The sequence below is a fragment of the Pogona vitticeps genome, chromosome 10 (assembly GCF_051106095.1).
Source record: "Pogona vitticeps strain Pit_001003342236 chromosome 10, PviZW2.1, whole genome shotgun sequence".
NCBI classification, from domain to species: domain Eukaryota; kingdom Metazoa; phylum Chordata; class Lepidosauria; order Squamata; family Agamidae; genus Pogona; species Pogona vitticeps.
Genome location: NC_135792.1, coordinates 14,477,352 through 14,499,172, shown reverse-complemented (window position 1 = coordinate 14,499,172; position 21,821 = coordinate 14,477,352). Strand labels below are relative to the sequence as shown.

Sequence of the window (21,821 nt, the reverse complement as noted above, 5' to 3'; positions counted from 1 at the left end):
TAAATAAATAAATAGAATAAATCTGTTCTTTGGGAGCTACTACAAAGTATTTGACAAAACATACGTAACTTGCCCATTGTAAAGGTGCATTTTGAACTCAGGATTTCACAGACTGAAAGCTAAGTAAATATTCATCCACTCCCTCTATATTTGGGCTCATGTCTGTAGGTACCTCTTAATCTAGATTCTTCATCTACATGGTTTGCATGAAACTCCGGAGTTGACGATTGACCTTTTATTTCTCTCCCAGTTCAAGCCCATCTTCCTCAACATTCTTGACCCCTCCCACCCTATGGCAAAGCTGACGCGGGCTGCCAACACTCAGAAGTGCATTCGTGCTGGTGGGAAGCATAATGACCTGGACGATGTTGGTAAAGATGTCTATCATCATACATTCTTTGAGATGCTGGGCTCTTGGTCTTTTGGAGATTACTTCAAGGTACAGTGAGGGCAGCCTTTGCCCAGAACTTCAGATAAATAATTGGTTAAGCATCCAGGGTGGTGTAGTGAATTTAATGTCAACACAGGAAAGCTTGGTTCAAATCTCTGGACTGCCATGAAAATTCATGGAAAGGTAGTGGGATAAAGTATTTTTTGAACATTTTGTGTATCCTGAAAGGATTGCAGCAAGTTAGAAGTGACTTGACAGCACATAACAATTGTTTAAAGCTTCATGAGTCCAGATGACTGACAGAAGCAACCTGATGATATTTAACTGCTGTCACCCTAAAAATGTACACGCACTCATATATGCACATCATTCCACTTCTCATATTTCTGTTAATTGCAGAATTAGGAATAGTGTGTTAAAATTGTAAGGAAAAGGCTATAGATAGAATATCGGGAATTCCAGCTGGGGAAAAGATGCAGTATGAGTTGGGGGTGGTGGGTAATGGACAATATATGTGCAGTGGCCCCTTCTCTTGCTGTTCCCTCCTCTTTAGAAGTTCTGATTAAGGCCTCCCCCCCCCCCACTTCTGTGCACAATCACTGCAACTGTTTTTCAGAAACCTTGCCGGTTTGTTTGCACAGCACCACAGGTGCTGCATGCTCCTTCCCCCACATCCCTGGGTGGATCGCCCACTGACCACCTGGCATGTGTGCCTCTCCTCCTCTTGTTCGGCTGTTTGAGCATTCTCCTACAGGAGGGTGGACTTACCTTTCTTGCCTCTTTGTCTGACTGGGCAATTGGCTAAGGAGGCAGGGCAGGGAAGCCCATGCTCCCGTCAGAGACTGGTAGAACAGCCAAAAAGGAGGAGGAGAGGAACACGCACCGGCTGGTGAGTGGGTCATTGGCCGGGGAGGTGAACCGGCATGAACCTCCGAACCAAGGTTCACGCCCATCTCTGCTTAGGACAGAAACTCAGCTTTGCTCCCTCCACTTCATCTTCCTCATGCACGGAGGTCAAGCAATCTATGCTTCAAGGGCTTGCTGAGTTTCAAGGCTAGAAGTCACCCAACTCCTCAAATGCTTGGCTAAATGGGCTGTGTGCCCTGCTTGCCTTCCCTGCGTTGGGAGGGTAAATGAAGTTGGGCTGACCTCCAGGCATAGAGGTCACCTTCATATTGTCTCCCTCCTGAGAGGTTGTGGCAATTGGACAACTCCCATGGACTGGATTGGGGACATGATTGAGCCAGATTAGGCCAATGGGCTTTGTTGGTATGCAGCCATCCTCCTTTTCTCTTCTGGGGATAGCCAAGAAGAACCTAAGTAAGTTTATTCTTGAAGCTTCTATAGCAAGCAAGCAAATCTTTATAAATAGCAAGAGTGTCATGACTTTCTTTCTTTTCTTTACCCAGGAACTGGCCTGCAGATTTGCCCTGGATCTGCTTACTAAAGAATTTGGCATCCCTGTTGAGCGACTTTATGTTACATACTTTGGTGGGAATGAAGCAGCTGGTCTGCATCCTGACTTAGATTGCAAACAAATTTGGCTGGATTTGGAGTAAGTTTGTCTTTGAATGGAGTGTGTGAGGCTATTCAGTGTGGCTTAAAATTTAAAATAAAACTTCTTCTAATTATGCAGCAGATAAAATGGTTCAGTAAGGAACCTATAAAGCAGATTGAGCTACAAGTCTCCCTCAGTAGACCACCCGTTATTTGTTAGTTTATTTCAACTGCCATTTACTGTCTCAATACATTCACCGAGAGACTCTGATAATGAGAAAGAATTAAAAAATATATATTTCAGTTTACTTACAGTTTTTCATAGCCAAAAACCAATATTGTATTGGGTAAAAAGTTAATCTGTTACATCACTGAGCTTAACTAGCTTTATTAAAAACTGACTGGTTACAGAGCTGGCAGAATACATCATTTGAACTGTCTTCAGACTGCATAACTTACCCTAACATAATCCACACCACCAGAGGTCCCCAACCCCGGTCCGTGGCCTGAGCCGGACCGGGCCATGGAGACAGACCTCCCCCCATCCCTGCACGCACTTCCCCCACACAGCCCCTTTGCACATGCCCGTGTGCGCCTGTGCCCACACAAGCGCTCCCTCACCCCTTTGCACGTGCGCATGACTGCCCCTGGGCACTGTGCCATCCTTTGTGCATGTGCACGAGTGCCCTCCCACTTCTTCGTGCATGCGGCCAAGCGCCCATGCGAGAGCTCACCTGCTCTTTTGCACATGCGCACAAGTGCGGGGTGTGCCCCGCCTTCCCCAGCCAGTCCTTGGGATTAAAAAGGTTGGAGACCACTGCACTACACCATTAGCTCTAAGAAATATGGTTCTTCTTCATGGTCTCTGTGAATGCACACAATTGGGTTTTAGTGCACCTGCACAGAGACTCTCGGGAACTTCTAGAGCTTTTACATGTGTTTATTAGGACATCCTTCCTGTCATGCATGCCCATGGCATAGAGTGCCTTAGTTCCTTTTTTGCTGCTGCTGCTGCAGCACCTCAGCTATGGAACTCCATTCATTCTTTAAATAAAATAAAATAAAAATGTAGTTACGATCCTTCTACAGCAGAGGTCGTCAACCCCTGATCTGTGGCCAGAGCTGGACTGGGCTGCGAAGACAGATCTCTGCCCCCCTGCACGCAGTCCCCTCCCCACAGCTGCTTTGCGCACATGTGTGCATGCCAGCACCAGCATGAGCACTCCCCCACTCCTTCACGCATGTGCCTGATCGCGCGTGGGGGTGCCCCGCCTTCCTCAGAGGCTCACCTGGTCCATTGTCCCAAAAAGGTTAGGGACCGCTGTTCTACAGGACCTTCCTCCATTTCCTTCATTTCATGAGTAAAAAAAAAGAGAAGAGACAAATCTCTTTTTTCCTGCCCCCTTTTCCCATCTGGGCCCTCCACTCTTTTATGGCCTCTTCGGGCCCCTTCAAGTGGAGTGAGTCTTGCCCAAATAAAATACCATATTTTTCGCTTCATAAGACGCACCTTTCCATAAGACGCACCAATTTTTTAGGAGAAGAAAACAGGAAAATGTAATCTGTTTTCTTCACTCCATAAGACGCACAGACTTTCCACCCCCCTGTTTTGTGGGGGGAAAGTGCGTCTTATGGTGCAAAAAATACGGTAACTCTACCTGACAGGCATTCTCAGTGCCTCTTCTGTTTAGGTGAGCCCTCCCCCAAACTAACTCCTGCCAGGTTTTGCTTATATTGGCGTGTCACTGAATGTGTATTAGGAATTTGGGTTTTTTAAAAGTTGCTAAACAAACCAACTCCAAAACATGGATTGCTTTTGCTAGTTTAAGTTCAGTAAACTAGAGCTTAATTTAAGCTACATTTCCTTGTTCACACAGAGCAATGAACCAAGAATCTGCTAAGAAAATGGAATTCTGCCTTATTCCTCCTCCAGACTGTGCAGGAGAAGGAGTGAGGAATGAGCAAGCCCAGAGCTTTGTACAAGCTCCTTTATCTTCAATGAATGTAGCACTAAACTGTGGCTTAGTATTGTGTGCAGACACATCATCTTTTATTTGTTAATGTGTTCCATGGAGTCAGTCAGATGGGCAGCACAGGTTAAACGCTTTGCCACATTCTAAACTCAGCTATTTAAAAAAAATTTCAGAGAATCTGGTTCTTGCAGACTTTGTTTCGGACCATCCTATCACTTACTGAACATTTCCTTTGTTACAGTCTGCCAGAGAGCAGGATTCTTCCAGGCAGCATGAAAGATAACTTTTGGGAAATGGGTGATACAGGGCCTTGTGGACCTTGCAGTGAAATTCACTATGACCGGATTGGGGGCCGTGATGCTTCACATCTCGTCAATCAAGATGACCCCAATGTGCTGGAGATCTGGAACCTGGTGTTCATACAATTCAACAGGTATTATAAAAGTCCCTTTTTTTGTTAACACCTTCCATACTTATTTATTTGTTGTATTTCCTCCAGTGTTTTTGGGGTGGTGTACATGGCTCTTTTTCTCCCTACTTTGCTGTCACAACTTTAGGAAATAAATGAGCCTAAGAGTGAGTGAGAGTGAGAGGAAGCCTCACTGTGATAAAGGTGAACATGGCTTCAAGCTCTTCTTCCACTGAATAGGTTTTCTTATGTTCTTGGAGAGGTTATTCCTTCCCAAATGTTCCCAATATTTCTTAAAATTTATTTTATTTTAATTCATAGGCTTTGTGAAACTGTTCAACTTTTTAGATTACATGTAGGAATGAGGGGAGAGTGGAGTCTCTGTTTTTGAATTTCCTGAGTTGTAATTATGTGTTTCTCTTCCTTGTATCAGAGAAGCTGATGGGACCTTGAAGCCTCTTCCTAAGAAGAGCATTGACACTGGCATGGGTCTAGAGAGGTTGGTCTCTATCCTGCAGAGCAAGATGTCCAACTATGATACAGATCTTTTCGTGCCTTACTTTGAGGCTATCCAGAAGGTACCGGTCCAGATGCATTTGTGGATGAATATGTCATCTTAAGGATTGGGCCCATGCAGTGTGTCTCCGGTTTTCCCTAAGAGCCTAGATTCTTTTGGTGGCACATTTGACCCAGTGTAGCCTTCTAGACCTTTCTCCCTCAGCTTCACTGCTGAAACTGTTCCGTGCCTTGATGGCTGTATTATTTCTTTCATATTTAAATTGTCAGTCTGTATAGCGACAGTGTCAAGCACGAGTAACTGGAGCAATACTAATCTTTAATTTAGGGTGGTCCTACTATTAGACAGAGAGAGGTGACTGTCTGGAACAGGAAAGGTGGGGCTGGGGGAGATGCTGGAATGCAGAGCTGTGTGAACCAAATGTAATTTCCTGTTTTCACAATCCTGTGCCCACCGGTGCAGTGAAAACCACTTCTTGGTATAAGTAGGCCATAGAAACTGAAAGGAGTTTCATAGTATGTGTAATTGCTACTGACTCTTATCCTTTAAACCTTTTCTTTCTCCTGTTTTTTCAACATCCCAGGGCACTGGTTGCAGGCCATATACTGGGAAAGTTGGTGAGGATGATGCAGATGGTATAGACATGGCTTATCGTGTACTGGCTGACCATGCCCGAACCATCACTGTAGCCCTTTCAGATGGTGGAAGGCCTGATAACACTGGAAGGGGGTAAGGATTCCTGTAATTTAACTACTTCAGTCTACTGTATGAAATTTATTATGAAGGATTTGCTCTCATTGACTTGATTCTAACCAACAGAGATGACTTGGTGGTGGAAGTGGCAGTAAGGGGAACTCTGGGTGAGAGTGACTATGTCCTTCTAGAATTTTTGATTTCAAAGGAAACGAAAGCAGAGTGTAGCCACACACTTCTTCCAGATTTTAAAAATGGCAGTTTTAATAATCTCAGAACAAGGATAAGGAATGTCCCATGGCAGGACAGCTTAACAAGAAAAGGAGTCCAAGAAAGGTGGGAGGTTCTGAAATAAGAAATTCTGAAGGCACAACTACAAACAATTCCAACAAGAAAAAAAGCGGGGAGGTGGCAAAAAGGCCAGTGTGTTTTCACAAAAAGCTCAGGGAGGACCTAAAAACCAAATGAGACATGTACAGGAATTGTAAAGAAGGCCAGGCCACCAAGGAGGAGTACAGACAAGTAGCAAGGAAGTGCAGGAATGGCATTAAGAGGGCAAAAGCTGAGAATGAGCTGAGGTTAGCTAGAGACACTTAAAGCAATTAAAAAAGCATTATTCAGGTATGTGAGTAGCAAAAGACAAACAAAAGACATAGTGGCACAGCTCCGCAGTGGAGATGGAAAAATTATAACAGAGGACAAAGAAGAGGCAGAGGTACTCAATTCCTATTTTATTTCAGCCTTTTCCCATATGACAGACTATTGGAAGTGCAGGTGAGGGGGACAGGATTGCAGCTGGAGATTAATAAATAGTCAAGGAATACTTTACCACCTTGAACCTCATGGAGCTTCGTGGCGCAGTGGTTAAACGGCTGTACTGCAGCCAAAACTGCTCATGACCTGGGGTTCAATCCCAGGTAGCCGGCTCAAGGTTGACTCAGCCTTCTATCCTTCCGAGGTTGGTAAAATGAGTACGCAGCTCGCTGGGGGCGGGGCAATGTGTAGCCTGCATAATTAACTTGTAAACCACCCAGAGAGTGCTTGAAGCACTATGGGGAAGTATATAAGCAGCATACTTTGCTTTGAACGAGTTCAAATGTCTAGGGCCGGATGAACTGCATCTGAGAGTACTGAAGGAACTGGCTGAAGAACCCTCAGAACCGCTATCCATTATTTTCTTGAAATCATGGGAAACGAGGGAGGTGCCAGAGGATTGGAGGAGGGCTAATGTTGTCCCTATCTTCAAAAAGGGCAAAAAAGAGGAACCTGGGAACTACAGGCCAGTCAGCCTGACCTCAATCCTAGGCAAAATTCTGGAATAGATCGTAAGGCGGTCATTGTGCAAGCACCTAGAAAACAATGTAGTAATAACTAGAAGCCATCTGGGAACAATTCTTCCATAGATTACCTAACGCTGAACTTCCCATTTCTCTCTGTAACTACCCTTGGTGCAATGGGACACACAGTATCTGGTTTTCAGCATATCCCAGGGACTGGCATTTTGTGAGCATGTTCATAACTAAATATTCTCCTTGTCCATAATAGTACCTTTAATAGTGGTCATGTCATTCTTAATGTTTTTGAAGCCTCCGATAAGACACCTTCTGATGCTGAGATGTTAAACAGACTGAGCAAAGAATCTGTTACTTTCACCAAGCAGGCCACCTTGTGCTTTATCTCTTAGTTTGGTCTCTTATGTATCCTTATTACTAAATAAAATAACTCCACATGTCCATGTTGAGCAATTTTAGCAGTTGGTGCCTTTAAAGGTCAGTCCCAGACAACCTTACTCAATCTCTTGCCTTATATTCCCCTTGTGCAGGTATGTTCTGAGACGCATCCTTCGCCGTGCTGTGCGCTATGCCCATGAGAAACTCAGTGCTCCCAAAGGATTTTTTGCATCGCTTGTTGATGTGGTAGTAGAATCCCTGGTAAATTTGTGATCCTGTTCTTTCCCTGTTGCTCTTGAGACTTACATGGGGCATGGAGGGAAGGCCACACTTTGGACCTGGTTTTCTCCACTAAGTGGAGAGAGTGTGGCCTGATGGTGACTGACCTTCAGTTGGTCCCCTTGTCATGGACGGACCACCACCTGATAAAGTGCAACCTCACGGTGGCCCTCCCTACCCGTGGGGAGCAGAGACCTATTTTCATGGTCTGTCCTTGCAGGCTATTGGATCTTATTGGATTCCAGGATGGCATGCGTGGGATTCCGACTGACCTGACTGGCGCTCCTGTTGAGGCCCTGGTGGGTGGCTGGTATGCCACCGTTGCCAGGGCTATAGACACGATCACTCCTAAACACCCTCCCCGCCGCAGAGCCCAACCAGCACCTTGGTTTAACCAGCAGCTGCAGGCTATGAAATGGAATAGGAGAAGGCTATAACCCGATGGAAAATAACTTACAAGCTGCCAAGGTCATGTCTAACCCCAACCTTGCTAAGGTAGAGGCTGCTAGAATAGGTTACCTCACTGTCTGGATAAGTGAAGCATCCAATCAGCAGGCCAAACTTTTCTGTATAGTACGTGACGTATCGGGAATTGGCCACAATGATTGGCCTCCATCTAGCATTTCTTGTGACAGGTTTGCAGCATTTTTAAAATCAAAAGTGGAGGCCATCCACCGGGATCTTACACCCTATTTGAAAATAGTGGATCAAGCTGAGACATCCAGTGCAGCACCTTGTCCATTGAGAATTAGTTTTAACCTGTGACGTCCGCAGAAGTGGACAATGTCCTTGATCGCTGCCAAGCCACCACCTCCCCCCTTGACTCTTGACCAGCCTGGCTAATCAAGGCTGCCAGGCTGGTGATAACTGAATGGGCTACTGAAATAATAAATTGGTCTTTCCTTGAGGGCAAGTTGCCCTTAAGGAAATGCTCAATGGGCCCATTAGAAAGAAACTGAGCTTGGCAGTGGACAACCTTGGCAATTATAGGCCCGTCACCAATGTTTCTTTCCTTAGCAAGGTAGTTGAGAGGGTGGTAGCAGATCAGCTTCAGGCGCTCTTGGATGCCCTGGATCCGTTTCAGTCGGGCTTCAGCTCGTAGCATGGAAACGGCATTGGTCACTCTGCTGGTACAGTATCTCAGCCCCCTTTGATACCATCAACCACGGTATCCTCCTGGGGAGGCTCTCTGAGTTGGTGATCTATGGCCTTCCTCTCGCTTGGCTCTGGTCCTTCTTGGAGAACCGTCCCCAGAGAGTTCAGCTTGGGAGAATGTATTGGACCCGTGGTTCCTCAATTGTGAAGTTCTTCAGGGTTCGATCGTCTCCCCAATGCTGTTTAGCATCTTTATGAGGCTGCTGGGAGGGTGTCATCCGGCGATGTGGAGCTTCGTATCACCAGATGTAGACACCCAGCTCTACATCTCCTTTTTTCCATCTGCAGTGGATGCCGTTCCATCCCTTGAGTGCTGCCTGGAGACCATCCTACAATGGATGCAGTTGAATGGCCTGAGGTTGAGCCTGAACAAGACGGAGGTCTTGTGGGTGGGAGGCCCTGATGTCAGTGATTTGGGGAACACCCTGTCCTTTGGGGGGATGACTCTCCACAAAGAATTTGGTCTGCAGTCTGGAGGTCCATCTTGACCCGGTGCTTACCATGGAGACCCAGGTAGCATCTGTGGTTCGGTCCGCCCCCTTGCATCTTCGGCGGATCGCCCAACTGCATCCCTATCTAGATGCAGAGGCGCTCGCCACGCTGGTCCATGTGCTCGTCTCAAAAATACACTAATGTAACGCTCTCCTTAGAGAGGAGGCCTTAGAAATAGCAGAGAGGAGAAGGGAAACAAAATGCAAGGGAGATAGGGAAAGCTACAGAAAATTGAATGCAGACTTCCAAAGAATAGCAAGGAGAGACAAGAGGGCCTTCTTAAATGAACAATGCAAAGACATAGAGGAAAATAACAGAAAAGGAAAAACCAGAGATCTGTTCAGGAAAATTGGAGATATTAGAGGAACATTCTGTGCAAAGATGAACATGATAAAGGACAAAAATAGGAGGGACCTAACAGAAGCAGAAGACATCAAGAAGAGGTGGCAAGAATACACAGAGGAATTATATCAGAAAGATTTGGATATCCCGGACAACCTAGACAATGTAGTTGCTGACCTTGAGCCAGACATCCTGGAGAATGAAGTCAAGTGGGCCTTAGAAAGCCTGGCTAACAACAGGGCCAGTGGAGGTGATGACATTCCAGTTGAATTATTTAAAATCTTAAAAGAGGATGCTGTTAAGGTGCTACATTCAATATGCCAGTAAGTTTGGAAAAATCAACAGTGGCCAGAGGATTGGAAAAGGTCAGTCTATCTCAATCCCAAAGAAAGGCAGTGCCAAAGAATGCTCCAACTACCGCACAATTGCACTCATTTCCAACACTAGCAAGGTTATGCTCAAAATCCTCCAAGGTAGGCTTCAGCAGTATGTGGACCGAGAACTCCCAGAAGTACAAGCTGGATTCCGAAGAGGCAGAGGAACTCGAGACCAAATTGCTAACATGCGCTGTATTATGGAGAAAGCCAGAGAGTTCCAGAAAAATATCTACTTCTGCTTCATTGACCATGCAAAAGCCTTTGACTGTGTGGACCACAGCAAACTATGGCAAGTCTTTAAAGAAATGGGAGTGCCTGACCACCTTGTCTATCTCCTGAGAAATCTATATGTGGGACAGGAAGCAACAGTTAGAACTGGATATGGAACAACTGATTGGTTCAAAATTGGGAAAGGAGTACGACAAGGCTGTATATTTTCCCCCAGTTTATTTAACTTGTATGCAGAATACATCATGCGGAAGGCTGGACTGGAGGAATCCCAAGCCGGAATTAAAATTGCCGGAAGAAATGTCAACAACCTCCGATATGCAGATGATACCACTCTGATGGCTGAAAGTGAGGAGGAATTAAAGAAACTTGTAATGAGGGTGAAAGAGGAGAGCGCAAAAAACGGCCTGAAACTCAACATCAAAAAAACTAAGATCATGGCCACTGGTCCCATCACCTCCTGGGAAATTGAAAGGGAAGATATGGAGGCAGTGACAGATTTTACTTTCTTGGGCTCCATGATCACTACAGATGGAGACAGCAGCCACGAAATTAAAAGACGCCTGCTTTGTGGGAGAAAAGCGATGACAAACCTTAACAGCATCTTAAAAAGCAGAGACATCACCTTGGCAACAAAAGTCCGAATAGTCAAAGCTATGGTTTTTCCTGTAGTGATGTATGGAAGTGAGAGCTGGACCATAAAGAAAGCAGACCGCCGAAGAATTGATGCATTTGAATTGTGGTGCTGGAGGAGACTCTTGAGAGTCCCCTGGACTGCAAGGAGAACAAACCTATCAATTCTAAAGGAAATCAACCCTGAGTGCTCACTGGAAGGACAGATCCTGAAGCTGAAGCTCCAGTACTTTGGCCATCTCATGAGAAAAGAAGACAGCAAGAGGAGAAGGGGACGACAGAGGATGAGATGGCTGGACAGTGTCTGCGAAGCAACCAAAATGAAATTGACACAACTCCGGGAGGCAGTGGAAAACAGGAGGGCCTGGCGTGCTCTGGTCCATGGGGTCACGAAGAGTCGGACACGACTAAACGACTGGACGACGACGAACGCTCTCTACTTGGGGCTTCCTTTGAGACTGATGCGGAAACTTCAGATGGTCGGCCAGGTTATTAACAGGTGAAAATATTTCACCATATTTCCCCCACCTGCCTGCCTTACACTGGTTACCTATCTGCTTCCGCGTTGAGTTCAAGGTGTTATTACATATAAAGCCCTAAATGGTTTAGGCCCTTGATGCTTGGCAGAGCGCCTTCTTCCGCCTAGTTCTACCCATATCACCAGTTCCAGTCAGGCTGGGCAGCTGAGGGGCCTAACCCCAAGAGAGGTTTGAAGGGGAAAAACTAAAAATCGGGCCTTCTCAGCAGTGGCGCCTCGTCTCTGGAACAACCTACCTGCAGAGATCCGCCTGGTCCTCTCACTGAGGGCCTTCAAGACCAATCTGAAGACATGGCTATACAGGCAGGCCTTCCCTACAGCCATCACCTAGCCTATTTCTTTTCTTTTTTCCTTGCTTTCTTTTTCCATCTTGGATTCTGTGATTAATTTAGATTTTACCTTTAGTTTATTTTTTATGTTTTGTGTAAATCACCCAGAGTAGACACGTTCTAGATGAGCGGTACATAAGTTTAATAATAAAATAAAGTAAAATGTAGTTAATTTGACCTAATGGTTCCTCTTGCTGTAAGGGCGGTGCCTTCCCTGAACTGAAGAAAGACCCAGAGATGGTAAAAGACATTATCAATGAAGAAGAGGTTCAATTTCTGAAGACACTTAATAGAGGACGACGCATTCTTGACAGGAAGATTCAGAGCTTGGGGGACAGCAAAGTTATCCCTGGTAAGGAAGCAAAAGCCACCCTGTGCAGAGCTTGCATGATGAGGTACTCAAAGAAGTGAGTCAAGCAGTATGCTGCTCCAGAAGGCAGTGCCCACCCCTAGTTCCACAGCAGACATATTTGCAATGGGTGACTAGAACATCTTATTCTTTTTCTGACTTTTAAGTATTATGATCACTTGAGCCTTAAAGAAATGTATGTATTTAGGTGACAGAGGACTGATGTCCCTCTATTGACCAATTATTCCCATCTAGGAACTTGAAATTTAAATTTTCTGGATTACAAATACTATAATTCTCCATGCTCAGAGTTGTACTTAACATAAAGGCCCCTTTAAAATACCTGAGTGTGGTTTATCTGAGAGAGAGGCTTAAACTGGAAGACTTTGAGAGCTAGCTAGGCCAAGCTTCCTGTTACTGCCCCAGTGCTAGCCAGGAGCTCTCTTTCTGAATAGGAAGCTTGGGTGGAGCTTGGCCTAGATAAGCCTCAAAACCTTCTAATTTCTGAATATTCTTTATCTAGAAAACCCTGTAGAGAGTTCCCATAAGACAGAATTGACTTGGTGGCATGCAATTATTATTAATCACATCACATTCTGGTATTGTACTCTTGTGCTCTGTTGCTTTTAACTGTGTTTTTAGAATTGATTTTATATACTTTAAAAAAATGTAATATAGCAAAAAGAAAGTGTGCTGTTTATATACCGCCCCATAGTGCTTAAAGCACTCTCTGGGCTGTTTACAAGTTAATATGTAGTTTACATATGTAGTTTACACAAAGGGAAGTGGTGGCATTGCGGGTTAAACCTCAGAAGCCTGTGCTGCAAGGTCAGAAGACCAGCAGTCGTACGTTCGAATCCATGTGACGAAGTGAGCTCCCATCACTTGTCCCAGCTCCTGCCAACCTAGCAGTTCGAAAGCATGTAAAAATGCAAGTAGATAAATAGATACCACCTCGATGGGAAGGTAACGGCATTCCGTGTCTAGTTGTGCTGGCCACGTGACTAAGGAAACTGTCTTTGGACAAACGCTGGCTCTATGGCTTGGAAACGGGGATGAGCACTGCGCCCTAGAGTCAGACACGACTGGACAATTTGTCAAGGGGAACCTTTACCTTACACATTGCTCCACCCAGCAAGCTTTGATTCTTTCTTGGTCATCTTTTGGCTACTGGACACTTACCCTTGAGTGGATGCCTACTAGAGGAGGTGGGGTTGGGAAGCCCCAAACCTGTTCGGCCAAGAAAAAAACTACTGGTTTGTTGATTCGTGCTCATCCCTAATAACCAAGTATAGCAATATTGGTACTTTCTAAGTTCCTTTTGTATGGGGAAGAAGGATATATTTGCAGTGGATTGTCTTTCCCACTCACCTTGATAGGCAGTAGTTGATGGACAATCTTTTTTTTAAGCTCTTGGTTCCCTCGGATGGTGAGGTCCTGCCTCCATCTTGATAGCAACTCATTCATCTCCTTCATTCAATTCTCTTATTCTTTCTTATTCCTTCTGCTTCCTTGGCTGTCCTCTTTCCTCTCACCTCTGAGGCAAACAGTTCTATTCCTCTGTTGATTTGGGTGACACTCTGATATGCTGTCACTTAGATTATAGTGTATAGGGAAAAAACCACAGTTGACTTTTCTTTTGTTTTCAGATTTTATCCCAGCCTTGGGCACAAATAAAGGGAAAATGGATCTGCTCTCTGTCTCTGAACTTAATAACTCTAGCATCAAGGGAAGGAATATATCACCTTTCAAAGTTTATAAGAAGGAAAGAAATTGCAGGCATTTCTTCCATGTTTCATTTCCTTCTTCATACCTCTGCATCAGTAAGACCAGACTGCTCCTCTTCCTTGAGCTTTCTCTGTTTGAGAGCTCAACAGATGGGTAGCAAAAAGAAAGCAGAGGCTTGGCTATTAAGTAAAGGTGACATTCTCTTCTGAACACTTGACAAATATCTGTGGGTATTGGGGGTGATTGTGAGTTAAACCAGTGCTTTTTGGCCGTTCTTCCTTTCTTGCCTCTCTACAGGAGACACGGCCTGGCTGCTGTACGACACCTATGGCTTCCCTGTGGATCTCACTGGCCTCATTGCAGAGGAGAAGGGGCTCAAAGTTGATATGGAGGGCTTTGAGGAGGAAAGGAAGACTGCCCAGGTAGGGTTGGGCTCAGAAGGACATGGACAGGGCATCAAAGAAAAGCAGTGATGTCCCTAACTTGAATGTGTGCAGGTTATCAGGTGCTTATTTAAAGGACTCAATAGTTTAAAAGAAAAAGTAAAATATGATAAATATACAGTGGTGCCTCACACAACGATGTTAATTGGTTCCAAAAAAATCAACGTTGTGTGAAACATCGTTCTGTGAAACACCATTTCCCATAGGAATGAATTGAAAACCAGTTAATCCGTTCCAATTGGAACAGATTGCCGTCTTTAAGTGAAAAAACCCATAGGAAACATCGTTGAGTGAAACAATGTTTCCTCCATTGGAATGTATTGAAGCCGACTCAATACATTTCAATGGCTTTGCAAAGTCCTTTTTCGCTCCTGTAAAAGTGCCTTACAGTGCTTGGAACAGGTTTTAAATGCTTGCAATCGTTAGCCCACCTCCTGAAACCTATGCAAACTTAATTTGGTGTTGTTCTGAGTCGTCCTTAATTTTTAGTGATTTTTTGAATTTTCTCTCATTGGAATGCATTGGACGGAAAGTTCAATACATTCCAATGAGAGAAAATTCAAAAAATCACTAAAAATTAAGGACGACTCTGAACACCACCAAATTAAGTTTGCATAGGGTTCAGGAGGTGGGCTAACGATTGCAAGCATTTAAAACCTGTTCCAAACATTATAAGGCCCTTAAAAATGAGCGAAAACGGAAGAGCTTCAAAAGCACTGAAGCCGGCTTCAGTGCTTTTGAAGTCTTTTCCGATGTCCCTTTTCGCTCATTTTTAAGTGTCTTACAATGTTTGGAACAGGTTTTAAATGCTTACAATCGTTAGCCCACCTCCTGAACCCTATGCAAACTTAATTTGGTGTTGTTCTGAGTCGTCCTTAATTTTTGGTGATTTTTTGAATTTTCTCTCATTGGAATATATTGAACTTTCCGTCCAATGCATTCCAATGAGAGAAAATTCAAAAAATCACCAAAAATTAAGGACGACTCAGAACAACACCAAATTAAGTTTGCATAGGGTTCAGGAGGTGGGCTAACGATTGCAAGCATTTAAAACCTGTTCCAAACATTATAAGGCCCTTAAAAATGAGCGAAAACGGAAGAGCTTCAAAAGCACTGAAGCCGGCTTCAGTGCTTTTGAAGTCTTTTCCGATGTCCCTTTTCACTCATTTTTAAGTGTCTTACAATGTTTGGAACAGGTTTTAAATGCTTGCAATCGTTAGCCCACCTCCTGAACCCTATGCAAACTTAATTTGGTGTTGTTCTGAGTCGTCCTTAATTTTTGGTGATTTTTTTGTTTTCCCTATTTAAATACATTGAACTGTCCATTCAATTGATTTAAATGTGGAAAATAAAAAAATCACCAAAAATTAATGAAGACTCAGAACAAAACCAAATTAAGTTTGCACATGTTTCACAAGGTGCACTATGGAATCCAAGCATTTAAAACAGGTTTCAAACATTTTAAGACACTTTTAAATGAGCAAAAAGGGACATCGTTAAGTGAAATTCCCCCACAGAGAACATCGTTAAACGATGGGGGAAATTCCTCAAAAAAACCCATCGCTGTGTGAATTCATCGTTGTATGAAGCAATCGTTGTGCGAGGCACCACTGTATAAATAGTGGCCAGAAACCTGTTGGAATTGTGCAATGTAAGCTGACGATTGTGCAAGCAGTGTGCATGATCATGCTGTCTGCCTCACATGCACTCAGAGGTGCCTGGGTCACACAACCACCCTGCCAGCCAAATGCAAAAATGATGTGTGTGGTTGCCCATATATGGTATTTCAGTGTAAGATTTTAACCATTATAAATAATCAAGAGAATGACAAAAGTTATATACTGTGACGTTCACCTCCTTGAAGCATCTACCTTTTGTGCTCTCACAAAGGCTCCCGTTGTGTTTTCCTTTCACTGCCACCAGTGGATTCTCTGAATCCACAACAATAAATGACTTTTGATGAGACACTTGTATTGTGAATGCAAACAAAACTTATTTATAAAGTGAATCCAATGACTGAATTTATCAGCAGCCTGGAAAGGAACGTGATGGCAGGCCCATGTATAGAACTTGCTTAAATTGAAATTCAGGCTTCCTGTAGAGAGGAAGAAGGAGAACAACATGTACTTGTTCCAACTCTTAGCATAGTGTACCTGGGGGAAGAAAAAATACAGTATTTGAGTCAGCATGAATCGATGAAGAACAAAATCAGAGAAGTCTGAAACCTACACCATTGACCTAAAACTGCAGCTCCCAGTTTGGAACATAGTTTAAACACAGAAGCCTGGCCCACACATTTTGGATTTTTGTAATTTGTATGTTTCTTGTGCATGACCCCAGTTTGAGAAAGAACCATGGCAGGTCCCTCAAGTGATGCCCTCCAGAGAATTTGGGCTATACCTCTCTCGTGATTCGCCATGTTGTCTGGGTTGATGGGAACTGTCATTCAAAGTATCTAAGGCTTTGATTATAGAAAAAATGTATTTTGATGTCATTTGGTCACAGAGCATGCTTCATGGGGGATTATCTATCTATGGGGCTCATGTTTACAGGGGAGGCTACATTGAGGGCTGGTGATGACTATTCTGGGTTTCTCATTCTATAATGGCATCATGAAAACTGATATCAGTTTAGAAATTGCATACTTGGCTTAGCCTTGGCATTTTGGTGAGACTTACCTGGGTGAAAGTTAGCATGGGCATCCAAGCTGAGTTTCATTATCAGCCTCTTGTCGTCTCACATATTCTGTTTTCTGCCAATCAGTGAAAATTGCTAGAATATCTCTGACGTGCTGAATGCTTGTTTATCTTTTTTTGACCTGCTTTTCACCCTTGGGTTTGTTACATTCCCAGTTAAAATCCCAGGGCAAGGGAGGTGGTGATGAAGACTTGATCATGTTGGATATCTACGCTATTGAAGAACTTCGCTCTAGGGGATTGGAGCCAACAGACGACTCCCTTAAGTACAACTACTCATCAGATCCCCGTGGCACCTATAGTAGGTTCCAAGCATAGGCTCTAATGCCGTGTATTCTCAGTCTCTCTCTGCTGGCAGGATGCTTGCCTTGTAGACCATGGGAAAAGAATGACTTCAACATGTCAAATGTATTGTACTTTATTTCCTTAACAGTGCAAAAACTTCTGGTGCTTTATTGTGGTCTCTGTGAATCACACATTGGATTATTTTGTGCTTGTGCAACAATCTTTGGAAACTTCTTGAGCTTTGCAAGAGTAAGAAATTCTGTCCTCTTGACTAGGCATACTCCACAGCTGCCCTCCCTCGGTTCTCTCTTTTCTGCTGCTGAGGTAAAATCAGGGAAGCTTCTGGTGCACTCCTTCTCTATCAATAGTGATACCTTCACTTACATTTTAGATATAGTTCTCTTCTGTGCTTTCTTTTCTGTCTTTTAAAAAAACATAGTTGGTTAGTTTTGTTAGCAGTCATGGTTTTGTGGTTGCTTGTTCATGGCCCCCATGGATCCATTGAAGTGCTGCAAGGCTGCTCCAACAGAATCCCTCTCTCAGACTGACACTTGTTGTGCCTCTGCTGTTTAGGACACAGCCATAAACCGCAGTCTCTGCCTATTTGCAAGAACTTTACCAAAGCTGCCGTACGCAATCAGCAGTCTAGACTGAAGTGGTTCCCTTTGCAGAAATCTTTGAGACTCACTTGCAGAACAGTCCACTGACTTTGTTTCTCAGGTCTCAATTTGTAACACCCACGCCAAACAGCTCCTAATGGATGCTCTGCAACAGTTAGAGCCACAGACACAAGAGTCCCAAGTTCCAGCAAGCTGGTCTCGCCTAGAAAAGCCAATATCAACCAGTCAGTTCTGAATGCATCCACAGCTTCTGTGTCAAAGTCATTGATTTTGATTGTGGGGAAGAAACAGAAGCCTCTGGAGATGGACTCCTCTAAGGCAAAGAAAGCAAAGAAGGATAGGTCAATGTCAGATAAAGTAGCAATATGGTTGTCTACTCCACCTCAGTCACAGATTGACACCTGATTTGCCTCAGCTCCATCTCCAATATTAACATCCCATCTTCACCAATTCCCCAGAATCGTCACCAGTAGGTTTCCAAATCCTAGACTAGTAACCTCAAGATTTACCTGTCAGTGATCGTGGCTCAGTAATCTCTGGGATCGCAGGTGGCATCTCGTTTCAGAAACCCCACTGTTATGAACTTTCTGAAGGTTGTAGCTAATCCCTACCCAGATTTATGGCCCCACCACCAGCAGTGGTTGTTCTCTGTGGCTCTCCATCAGCTTGTAAGGCCTCACTTTGAGCCACTGGCAAGAGCAGACCTTCGCCTCTAACACTCAGTGTAGTGTTCCTAGTAGCTATTACTTCAGTGAGAAGGGCTAGTAAATTGTAACGTTCATCATAATCTGCCCTTCTTATATTTCTTAATCATTGTTCCTGGGCATGTCCTTCTTGGCTAAAGTCTTCTCATATTCCCATATTAACCCAACACTGATTGTCTACTTTAGTCTATTTGCCCTCATTGGACCTTGAGAGGGCTCTACACTCTCTGGAAGTACTAAGGGCTATAGAATTTCATGTTTCTGAGACTAAACAATTTTGGCACACAAACTATTTGCATGGAATAGTGGGGACCATTATGCTGGTATACCAGCTAGTTGGCCAGCCAACTGAAGCTGTTCCTGGACAAGAGCACTAAGTGCCTCCATGGCATTCCCGAGAGTTTTTCACATACCTGACATTTGCAGAGTAGCCACATGGTCTCGACCTCTCAGTTTGTGAGATATTACAGGCTGTATGTCAAAGCCAAGTTGGATGCCTCTTTTGCTAGAGCTGTGCTATCATCCCTTATTATGTGACTATCACCACCACCACTGTGTGTAAGCGGGGTTTTCGTCACTCAATGTATGATTTACAGGGATCACAAAAAAAAAAGATAGGTTGCTTACACATAACTGTAGCTCTTTGATTTGTCATCTGTGAATTAACACACTCCCTTCCATCTCCCTTTTCTCCATCACATGCACAGTTTTTAGTACCCGATGGTGGGGAACTGAGAGAAGCCAGATGTGGAGCATGCCGAGTCAGGAAAGGGGATAGAGTTTCTTGGTACTGTAAAGCTCTAGAAATTACTGAAGTTCATTGGACAAGCACAGAATAATCCAATATGTTAATTTACAGATCTCAAATGTGTTTGTTTGTTTGCTGCCTTTCTCCTGAAGCACCCAAGGCAGCTTAAGAGTATTAAAAGTATAAACTTAAAAGTCAAGTAATAAATTATTACAATATTTTAAAAGCATTAAATGAATATATTTTAAAAAATGACAGAAACAACATTAAAAACATAAGTAAAACGTAGTACGTTCCCTTTAAAAAATCCCCTTGGTCAACCAGTCATTTAAAAGAATGCCTGAAACTAAGAAGAAGAACTGGAAAGCTTAGTTTAGGAAGGTAAATACTTGATAGAGGTACAATGGTGCCTCGCATAGCGAGGTTAATCTGTTCCGGATTAACCGTCGCTATGGCGAAACATCGCTGTACGAAACGGGGAAAGCCATTGGAATGCATTAAACTTAGTTTAATGCGTTCCAATAGGCTCCAAAACTCACCGTTCAGCGAAGTTGTTCCATAGCCGGCAACCATTTTCGCACCCTCGGTAAGCGAGGGGAGGGCGCGAAAACGCTGCACGCGGCCATTTCGGGGCTTCCGGGAGCCATTTTGGAGCCGAACAGCTGATCCGCGGCATCGCTTTGTGAAGATCGGAAAGCGAAACACTTACCGATCGTCGCAAAGCTATTTTTGCCCATAGGGGCCATCGGTTTGCGTTTGCGATTGCAAAAACTTAATCGCTATGCGATTTCGTTGTTATACGGTGCGCTCGTTAAGCGAGGCACCACTGTAATTGAAACTTGGTGGGATGATTCCTATGACTGGAATGCAGCAACTGAAGGATATAAAGTATTCAAAATAATGAGGTTGGCCTCTGGCCTTACAGGCCCCTTCCTGCTCCATTCTATGATTCCATGGTAGATGACCACTTGAAGAACTACAATTACAGTTAAGTAACCAGTCATTTTTTGATAATTAGATTCAGGTTAATTATTCAGGTTAAGAGATCTTGTTTTAGAGGGTTTTCCCCCAAACATTTAACTTTATCTCGTTTAGGAAGTAGCTCAGTGGTATACTGTGACTTTTGCATGCAGAAGGGGCCGGGTTCAATCTATGGTACTTCAAGTGTAAGAATGAGAAACCCTGGAATCATTCACTAATAGTGTAGACAACACAGTAGGAACCCTGTATTTGCAGGGGATCAGTTCCAAGCCCCCCACAAATAATAAAAACTGGATAATAGTGAGCCATATATATAATATAGTCTGTTGGACCCAGGACTCTTTACCTGTAATTTTTATCTTCATGGGGCCCCTATGAGTAAGAGTTAAGTTGAAAGTCTTCCCTGATTCATTAATGTGCCAAAGACAACTCTCTCACACTCACACATACACATACACACACACACACACATGCAAAATCACAATCTCAATGGCTATGCAGAGAAACGGGGTATCTATATTTGTATGGTGAGTGTTGTGTATATTTTTAACTTTTTTTTTTGTAGTGGTGTAGTCCAGTTTTACCTTGAGGAAGAGCACCTCATTTCGTTGCACCCACTTGTGAGTGCAATGACAAATAAATTTCTTATCTTATCTTATCTTATCTTTTTCCCCTTCAGAGACATTTATTTATTTATTTATTTATTTATTTATTTATTTATTTATTTATTTATTTATTTATTTATTTATTTATTTATTTGCTTTCTATCCCGCCCATCTGGTCTAAAAGACCACTCTAGGCGGCTGAATGCATTTTCTTGTTTGCCCAGGCTGAGGAAGCCAGGAAGGGTCAGAGGTGGGAAAGCTTGGCTTAGGTTAGCCTTGCCAGCTGCCCCAGCTCTTAACGAGTCACATTTTACAACAACGCTGTGGAGGGATTTACCTGAAGTTGGTGGGAGAGTAGGCAAAATGGCAACCAGTTACCTTTCTCCTAGTGTCTGGTTCCTCTAGTGCCCGTTCAGATAATTACATTGTGGATATTTGTATTTCTAGTTTTTTCATTTAATATTTTTAATATTTTCAAACAGTGGACAAGTGAAACCATGGATATTGATCCTATGGATATGGGAGCCATACTATACTGAAAAGTTACTTTTTTGCATTATAGTTCCTAGAATCCCAGTGGCCGTGCCAGCTGGGAGATTTTGAGAGTTATATTCCAAAGAAGTAACTTTTCCAAGCTCTGAAAGAAGCAACTTTTCCATGGAGCATTTGGAATGGTACATGGCTGGCAGCATAGATGGCACTATTTTGCTTGTTTAGCGCTCCCGATGCCTAGAGTAATAAAGAGGCAATAGTATGTTCCCAATTTCAGGTTTTTTTGTTTTTGTTTTTTATGTACAGAGTTTAGCAGTCCTGTGGCCACAGTGAAGGCCCTCCGTCGGGAGAAGGCATTTGTGGAACAGGTGTCTACGGGCCAAGAGTGTGGAGTCATTCTCGATCATACCTGCTTCTATGCTGAGCAGGGAGGACAGATCTATGATGAGGGCTACCTTGTGAAGGAAGATGAAGGCAGTGAGGATGTAGGTTCAACTGAAAGTGTTTTGTTTCATTTCTATGTGGTGTTTTAACTTTTTATATTGTTTGTTTAAAATATTTAATATTTATTTAAATAAAATATTTATTTATTTAACTTACCAGATTTTTCGCTCTATAAGACACAATTTTATTCCCCAAAAGTGGGG

General features: G+C 43.6%; 1 protein-coding gene across 5 annotated transcripts in view; it reads left to right on the top strand.

Annotated features, from left to right (window-relative positions):
* AARS1 (alanyl-tRNA synthetase 1) overlaps positions 1 to 21,821 on the top strand; it is a 39,037-nt gene that overhangs the window by 5,505 nt on the left and 11,711 nt on the right. For all 5 annotated transcript variants that reach the window (XM_020812643.3, XM_020812642.3, XM_078380366.1 and 2 more), the window contains 10 exons: positions 251 to 439; positions 1,801 to 1,946; positions 4,103 to 4,294; positions 4,704 to 4,848; positions 5,371 to 5,516; positions 7,303 to 7,411; positions 11,725 to 11,875; positions 13,898 to 14,022; positions 16,896 to 17,040; positions 21,481 to 21,659. In XM_020812643.3, the coding sequence (XP_020668302.3) occupies positions 251 to 439; positions 1,801 to 1,946; positions 4,103 to 4,294; positions 4,704 to 4,848; positions 5,371 to 5,516; positions 7,303 to 7,411; positions 11,725 to 11,875; positions 13,898 to 14,022; positions 16,896 to 17,040; positions 21,481 to 21,659 (1,527 nt within the window). The remainder of the gene's footprint in view (positions 1 to 250; positions 440 to 1,800; positions 1,947 to 4,102; positions 4,295 to 4,703; positions 4,849 to 5,370; positions 5,517 to 7,302; positions 7,412 to 11,724; positions 11,876 to 13,897; positions 14,023 to 16,895; positions 17,041 to 21,480; positions 21,660 to 21,821) is intronic.